The sequence below is a fragment of the Bison bison genome, unplaced genomic scaffold (assembly GCF_000754665.1).
Source record: "Bison bison bison isolate TAMUID 2011002044 unplaced genomic scaffold, Bison_UMD1.0 scf7180017864072, whole genome shotgun sequence".
NCBI classification, from domain to species: Eukaryota; Metazoa; Chordata; class Mammalia; order Artiodactyla; family Bovidae; genus Bison; species Bison bison.
Window position 1 is genome coordinate 10,113,988 of NW_011494644.1, and position 8,428 is coordinate 10,122,415.

The window sequence follows — 8,428 nt, forward strand, 5'->3', positions numbered from 1 at the left end:
TATCTTACCAGCCTACGGGAGAGACCCCCGTGTGGTCAGCAACCTCATCGATGGGGTAAACAGGACCCAGGACGACATGCACGTCTGGCTGGCCCCCTTCACGCCTGGCAAGTCCCACTCCATCTCCATGGACTTCCTGCAGCCTTGCCAGGTCGCCCTGATCAGGATCTGGAATTACAATAAATCACGGATCCATTCTTTCCGGGGCGTGAAGGACATCACGATGCTGTTAGACGCGCAATGCATCTTTAAGGGAGAAATTGCCAAGGCCTCTGGAACCCTGACGGGAGGTATGGTATGGCTGTAAGAGTGTTCTTGAAGCCCCTACCCACTACTCGCTGAGGCTCTGAGGAGAAACTAACTTAGTGTCTGGCCAGTGACAGATAGATCCCTCTGCTTTCCTAGACCGGCCCTCTCCTTGCCTTTTGCTGAGGGGTGTGCAAGAGCTGGTCTTACTGTGATGCCTGCTCTGGGTACCAGCCTTGCTCAGCTTCCTAGGGCCTGAGTCTGACCAGGGGATTCCTTCCATAAGTGACTGATGGAGAGAGTGTTCTTGGGAGAACTTGTAGGACAGGGAGGGATGTAGGATGTGGAAGGGTTGGAAGAGAAGCTAGGAAGGAAGCTTTTTCAGGGGAAGCCCAGCCTCAGCCTGATCCCAAGGGGAGCTCAGGAGTGTAAATTTCAGCATTTGTCCTGCCTTATGGCAAAGCAGCAAGGCTTTGGCACCCCCAGGCTCCCCTGGCGGGGGACATAACTCCCACACCCTTCCAGGCAAGGCCCCCTGCAAGGACCAGCGAAAGATCTGTGTGGAGCACCAGCAGGATCAGCTTCCGTGCCTCATGGGTGCCTGTGCAACATCCCTTATTTCATGACAGATCACAGTGATCCTCATTAGATTGTGCTAAGGCCCTCAGCCGTGTCCGACTCTTTAGGACTCCCTGGACCATAGCCCGCCAGGCCCTTCTGTCCATGGGATTCTCCAAGCAAGAATACTCGAGTGGGTTGACATGCCCTTCTCCAGGGAATCTTCCCAACCCAGGGATGGAACCCGGGTCTCCTGCATTGCAGGCAGATTCTTTACCGTCTGAACCCCCAGGGAAGCCACCCTCATTAGATTAGGTGCCTTCATTAAATCTGTATGGTTCTTACAATCCCTGAATTCCATTTGCAAAGATGTAAAGAAGAATAAGGCTCAGTTACTCAAATCAAAACCTGTTAGCGGGTTGGAATTTTCCTAGCCCAAAGATTGATGGATTTAGGTTCCCAATCTGCTCCTCGTTGCGATGTGGGATGAGCTGACTCTTGCATCTTCCCGGTCCCCCTGTCAGCTCCAGAGCACTTTGGCGACACGATCTTATTCACGACCGACGATGATATCCTTGAGGCCATATTCTGCTCCGATGAGACGTTTGGCCTGGACGTGGAGAGCCTGTGTAGCCTGCAGAGCGAGGAGGCCCTGCAGAGGCCCAGCACGGCCGATGGCCAGGGGGAGGAGAGGCCGCACACCCAGGCCGGCTCGTGGGCTGACGACCAGGTAGGACTGGTGGCGAGGGGAGCGGTGTGGGAGCAGCGGGGACGGCACCCGGATAGATTCCTGCTCCTGACTCAGAGTAGAGCAGGAGGGATGAAGATGGATGTCCCGTAAGCTGCTGGCACTCCTGTTTTGACATTTCCCATTTTTCTGCTTCATTTTTTGTGCTGTATGTCGTATTTCATTCTCTAATTTTTTTTTTTTTTTTAACCAAAGTGAAGAAAGTATTCAAATTTTAATCAAAGCTGGGGAAATCAGTTCTGTGTCATCTCTGTAATTTAGAGGTTGGCAGTCTGAGGGGAGTTTTTGCTTTGGGTTGTGTTTTGATCACTCACTGTTGTTTTTGATGGAAGGGCTGCAAATGCTTTTAATAGGCAGACTTGAGAATTAAAATAATGACGATCCTGGCAGTCACTTCTTGGGCACATATCGTGATCAGTCGTGGAGCACTTGTCTTGGTGTTTAACCCTCCTCACAGCCCTTGGAGTAGAGATGATTAATAATATCCCTATTGAAGAAACCAAGGCTCAGACAGGCTAAGGGACCTATCCAGGGACACCTCGTAGGGGAGTAACAAGGCTCGAACTTGAATGCAAGACTCTACCAAGTCTGTGCTTTTCTTTTTTCAAATATTTACTTATTTTATTTGGCCAGACCGGGTCTTAGTTGCTGCATGCGGGATCTAGTTCCCCAACCAGGGATCGAACCTGGGCCCCCTGCATTGGGAGTGCAGAGTCCTAGACACTGGACCACCAGAGAAGTCCCAAGTCTGTGCTTTTAATGGACTAATTGAAAATGAAAGATGACCTTCAGGACAATGGTCAGCCCAAGTCAAAGACCAGTGGTCACGGTGAAGAGATGCCAGGGTCTCCAGGGGTGTTCTTGAGGCCATAGGAGAAAGAGGACATAGTTAAAGAGGGTGGGGAGAAGAGTGCAATCAACCAACCAGGAACCAAAGACAAAAGGTTCAGCTACAGGAAGGTCACGACCAAGACAGGGCAGTGATACGGCTTGTCGACCACACTGTGTTCACAGGTTGCAGCCTGCAGGGGCCCGCAGAGCACCACGTGAGATGGGGAAGGGGCGAGGAGAGACCCTGTCCTCCCCTCACCAGACAAGCTAGCTCATTGCCAGTGATTGTCCTGATTCTTTCATAGAAAGCCAGAAATCTGGATTGTTACGTAAAATCTCCCCAGTAAAAAAAATGTTGGCCACCAATTCATAGTATTTTCAAACCTTCTGCAGGCCGCAGAACATGTCTGCGGTCCGGCTTTGCTGTGCGGGCCTCCAGAAGAGAGGGTCTCGAAGCCTTTCACTCACCCATCGTTTTCCACATGGTGAAGTCCCTGCTCAGGGACTCTGATCCAATGGAGTCCTGGGAGGGGCAGAGAGGGATCACTCTCTGCCTAGGGGATAAGGACAGCGAGCTCAGGGAGGTCATGTCAGGGTCACACCCCTAGCAGGGGGCTCACCTGGTGTCCAGGTCTGTCCATCCACCAGGGGGCTTCCTAGGAGGCTCAGGGAGGTCAGGGGATCGGGGAAGGCAAGAGAAGGCACGTGGGCTTTAGGGCAGCAGTGTTCCCGGCGGCCCAAGGCATCAGAGGACAACTTCCGGCAGACAGCCTTCCTCTTGCTCCTCCGCATAGCCAGGCAGGGGCCTGAAGGGGCTGGACTGAGGGGTCATTAGGGTGTCATCAGGTACCCAAACACTGTCCCCACTAAAACTCTAAGATCCGGACAAGTGGCTCCACCTCTCTTTGCATCTCAGCTTTCCTGTCTAGGTCAGGAAGATCTCCTTGAAAAGGGAAAAGCTACCCACTCCAGTATTCTTGCCTGGAGAATCCCATGGACAGAGGAACCTGGTGGGCTACAGACCACAGGGTCACAAAGAGTCAGAAATGACTGAGCGACTAACACCTTCCCGTCTGTGAAGAACTATGGGCTCTTCTACCCTGATTTACAGTGCAGAGATCTAATGAGAGAAGTTTACGATTACACAGAGACCAAGGAGCAGGATTGTGGTGGCCCACTCTGTCTATAGACCAGGGGTTCTTTATCTGCCTGCCCATGGGAATCGTGGGAAGGTTTAAAAAATGCAGATGCAGGAGGACTTCCCTGGCGGTCCCGTGGTTAAGACTCCACACTGAAAATGCAGGAGGCATGAGTTCGATCCCTAGTTAGAGAACTAGGATCCTGCATGCCATGCGGAGCAGCCAAAAGATTTTTTTTTAATGCAGATGCACAGTCCCCAGGGTTGAGAACCGTTCTGTATGTTTGAATTCTTTCTCCTCCTTCCCTCCATCCCTCCCTCCCGATCTCTCTCTCTCCCCCTCCTTCTTCCAGCTCACTGGATAAACTAGATACAATCCTTCCCTGGTCCAGAAAATCTGATCACCTGAGCTGATTAGTGTCCAACACCTCCCCTAACAGTAAGAGCTTCTGGCAAAGACATCAGATGCAGGAGGGTTTCTGGGCCAGTCACGGGGCTCCCACCAAGGCAGAAAACAAAACACCGGAAAAGACACCGGGACTTACCTGGGGCACGGGGTGGGCAGCAGTAGCTGGAAGAATGGCCAGTGAGTATCACTAGAATCACCCCTTCCCTCTGCTTCTCCCCCACCTGTGTGCAGGGCCTGGAGCCAGAGCTGTCCCCCAGTCCCCCTGTCCCTGATGTCACCACACCAGAGCCGGGCATCTACCACGGCATCTGTGAGTACCTGGGGCAGTGTTGCAAGAAGGAGGACCTTCGGGGGTCGGGGGTGGGGAGGGAGTCATGGCCGCTTGGGACAGGGTTTCCCAGGACAGTGGAGGAGATTGTACCGTGTTCAGAGACACCAGGCCCTGGGACAAGTCAGGGCTGAAACCAGCTGGTGCTGGGCTCATTGGCTTTGGCAGGGCTGCAGCCCTTCAGAGGAGGGGTCCTCCTGGCAGTGTGCCCTCCCAGAGGGCCACACACAGACATCTGATGTGTTAGCTGCAGCCCTGACCCCAGAGTCAGTGGGAGCCCCAGAGTTATAGAGCAAGAAGACATAAGAGCTGGAGAGACCTGGGCATCTGTCCATCCAGGGTTCAAGTTGCCCCTTCAGACTGGGCTGCAGAGCAGATGCTGGAGCAGAGGAAGCCTGCATCCTCCCAGCTCCAGCTGGGGTGAGGCATCAGGAGTACCGGCCCAGGTGCCCACTCTTCTAAAAAGTCAGAAATCTGGATTTTTTATATGAAGTCTCCAGGTTTTTAAATGTTGGTGACTAATTTTATAAAAATGTAAAAACAGCCTATGAGCCAAACATAACACACATGTGTTTGCCCAGCCGGCTGCTGGCTGGTGGTCTCCGGGCAGATCCCGTATGGGTTTTGCTGTGTCTGTTCTCTGTCCTCGGCCCGTGTGCCCCTCGGGCCAGGTCCTCTCTGACTCGGCACACGTCCCCCACCTCTGCCTGAGTCCTCGGGGACCCTTGGGCCCCGGTCCCACTGTCTGTGGTCTCTGCCTCCCATTCCCTGTTCACAAGGCTCTGCCAGCTTGCTCGCTGCTACCTCCCCTCCTGCTCTTTCTTGCCCCCTGTGCCCGCCATCCACCTCCAGTCATCTTCTGAGAGGAAGAGATGCGCCATGCCATCGTCATGTCCCCTCCCCACCTCCCCACCATCATCTCCAGAACGGAGCCTTAAGGTGTCAGAGTTTAGCCTCCTCTTTGCTCCGCTCCTCCCTGCCCCATCTCCTGAGCCCCTGCCCCCGCAAGCTTCCGTGCAGGCCATGCCCACCTGGTGTGCCCTTGCTCTCCATCTCTGCCCTTTAAAAGGATGTCGACTGCCACTGTCTGGGTCCCCAAGAAGCAGCCTCTGAGATGATGGAGTTTACTGGGGCGTGCTCTTGGGGGAGGGTAGGAAGCAGGGCTGGGCACAGAGAACTGGGCCACGGGGCAATCACACCAAGGCCTCTGCCAGCCTGCAGGGAGCTCAAAGGCCCCTTGGAGTCATCTTGAGTAAGGGGGCTGGGCCTTTACACGCCTGTGTTAATAGGCCACCTTATACAGGCTGGGGAGGGGCAACGCCAAGTGTAGGCACAGTCGGGGGTCGGCAACACTCCCAGTCCTGATGTGTCACCCCTGGGGGTGGGAGGCGGGATCTGGGGGGTGTCCCACACTGCCCACCACACCCCCTTCTTAAGGCCTTGCTGTGACCCACTCCCATCTCCGTGGTGTCCAGTGAGAATTCAGCTCCCCCTCCTTCATTCCACAAGCACAAATCACCTCTGAGAAGAGAGGAAGAAGCCTTCCCTTTGAATCCTCAGCCCCTTGCTTTCCAGAACTCTCTCTCAATTACTTTGGGACTTAGGGACAACCGAGTAATTTGAAAGCCAACCCAATGTAAGCCAAGGCCCAGTTTGAGGCTTGGTTTCATCCCCCATCCAGGCCCTGTGTTGGGGCTTTCCCTGCCTTCTCTCACTTCCAGCTCTTATTCTCCCCATTTTCCAGATGAAGTTAGGAAACTGAGGCTCCAAGAGATGGAGAAAGCCACCTGGGGTCACACAGCTAGTATGAGGTCAAGGACGGGACCAAGTCTGTCTGAATCCACAGTCCAGGTCCTCACCACTCAATACACTCCAGAGAGGTCTTTGGGAAGAGTCAGCATCTCATGAAACTGGGAGACAGCAGTCATTTCTGGTTTAGTCTGGGCTCCCCTAGGTTGGTCAGGATTCGGGGTGGGGAGCTGGGGATAAGGGAAATTGAATTCAAACTGAGTTAAGCAAAACAGGAAATTTCTTAGCTTATGTAGCTAAAAGGGCTTCCCGGTGGCTTAGTGATAAAGAATTTGCCTGCAGTACAGGAGGCGGAGGAGACAATCTGTGGGTCGGGAAAATCCCCGGAGAAGGAAATGACAACCCACTCCAGTATTCTTGCCTGAAGAATGGACAGAGGAGCCCGGCAGGCTACAGTCCATGGGGTCGCAAAGCATCGGCCGTAACAGAGCACACACTCGTGCATGTAACCAGGAAGGTCAGGGGTTGCTAGTTTTCCACACTGTTGGATCCAGGCATGCAAATAATGTCATCAAGGCTTGGTGTCTCCCTCTGTCTTTCTGCCCCACTTCTCGGTCTCTTGTCTGTCTCCCATTCAGACCCTATCCACGTGGGAGCTCCTTGAAGCTCTACCCTGTAATCCCAGGTAAAAGAGCTTTTGTTTCCCCATAAGTCCAACAGTGTTCCTGGAATGTCTGCTGACCTGGCTCACGTGCCTATGCTTAACTAATCACTGTGGCTTACCTCGGTGGGAAGGGAAAAAATGGGATGGAAAACATGGATTGGCCTGGCCTGAGTCAGAGGCCCATCTTTAGAGCCAAGAGTCGGGAGTCAGCCACCCTGATGGTGCTTCAGAGGAGGCTAGAGTGCCGTGACCAGAAGAAGGAAGGAAGGAAGGCCGGCCAGAAGCATCCAGTGTCCCCTCCATCTGATGATTTCCTCCAAAGATGCTGTCTGTAAATGTTTTTCCTGCTGAACCAGCTTCTGACCTTTCTCAGAAATGTTATTTCAATGCCCTGGGAGTTTTGCCCTGGAGTAGAGCTCCCAGACCTTTTTGCTACAAGAAAAGCATAATTTCTCTGTGTCTCTACTCAGCAGGATGGCAGAAGAACCTGCTGACCAAGGACCCTCTGCCCACTTTGAGACCTGTGATTTCCAAAGCTGCCTTCTCTGAACCTTTGGCTTTTTCCTCCCTGTATCCCAAATCCTAAATGTGCTCTCCTAGCCCGTGCAAATGAAGAGTGCTTTGATAAAGTGACCCGGGGGGGTGCATTGGGGTTGGTAAATACGGCCCATCCTATTAATGTTTTGAAAGGAGATATATGACTTGCTAATTTGCAGATGACACTAATTTTAGAAGTTTTGCAAATATCAGCAGTGATGAATAGGAAAGGAGCTGAGAGAGTTGAAACATGGGAGAGAAATAACAAAATTAATTTCCATTTATATAAATACTAATTGATACACCAGAGGAAAATGAATATGGAACATGGATATTAGCTCAAAGGGGAGAGTAATCGCTTTTGCAGCAACCCTAGATTAGACGGTATCTGAGTGCATCTCAGAGCCGACTCATCAGAAAAGACCCTGATTCAGGAGAAGGAGGCAGCAGAGGATGAGATGGTTAGGGAGCATCACTGACTCAGTGGGCATGAATCTGAACAAACACCGGGAGATAGTGAAGGACAGGGGAGCCTGGCGTGCTGCAGTCCGTGGAGTTGCAGAGTCGGGTACGACTTAGCAGTGGAACGACAGCAGTGCCTCTTGCCAGGCAAACAAAGTCAGGGCGGCTTGGGAGAATCCGGGCACTGCCTCTTGTTTCGAGAGGGAGGTGGCCTTTCTCCCTCACAGGGAGCCCCCTGATCTAAGTCGGCTCCCTGCTGCCCTCCGGGCCTTCTCCATCTAAGGAATGTGGTGCCCGCAGCCGCTCTGCCCCTTGGGTCAGGAACGTTTTCTCTTTCCCTCAATTCCATCCAGGCCATTGAGAGTCCTGGCACTGCTGTCTGTCAGTCTGTCCACCTTGTCCCGGCCACAGGGATCACAACAGCGTCCTCCCTGGCCTCCTTATGGAGTCCAGCCCCAGTGAGCTTTCCAAGACACTGGTCAGATTGTGGCACCTCTCTGCTCCCAGATCTAAGCCTCCCCATTGAAGAGAAGAAAATCCAGACCTCCTGACGTGATCTAGCCCTCTACCTGCCCTTCTGATCTCATTTTCCTCCACCTTCTCCCTCGGTCACTTAGTTCCAACCACAAATCAAATGTGTTCCCATCCCAGGGCCTTTACCGTTTCTGTCCTCTCAGCCTAGAATGTTCTTCCAGAAATGCTACAGGATGGCGGCCTCCTTCTCATCACCCAGGTCTCAGTTTGAACGTCACCTCCTC

General features: G+C 53.0%; 1 protein-coding gene and 1 non-coding gene across 2 annotated transcripts in view; one reads left to right on the forward strand and one right to left on the reverse strand.

The window, feature by feature from the left end:
- KIAA0556 (KIAA0556 ortholog) overlaps positions 1-8,428 on the forward strand; it is a 229,590-nt gene that overhangs the window by 198,094 nt on the left and 23,068 nt on the right. Inside the window, exons 19-21 of the mRNA XM_010837427.1 lie at positions 1-290; positions 1,329-1,534; positions 4,162-4,240. Of these exons, the coding sequence (XP_010835729.1) occupies positions 1-290; positions 1,329-1,534; positions 4,162-4,240 (575 nt within the window). The remainder of the gene's footprint in view (positions 291-1,328; positions 1,535-4,161; positions 4,241-8,428) is intronic.
- TRNAG-CCC lies at positions 2,218-2,290 on the reverse strand. Its single transcript has one exon. It is a non-coding gene; the product is annotated as a tRNA-Gly (tRNA).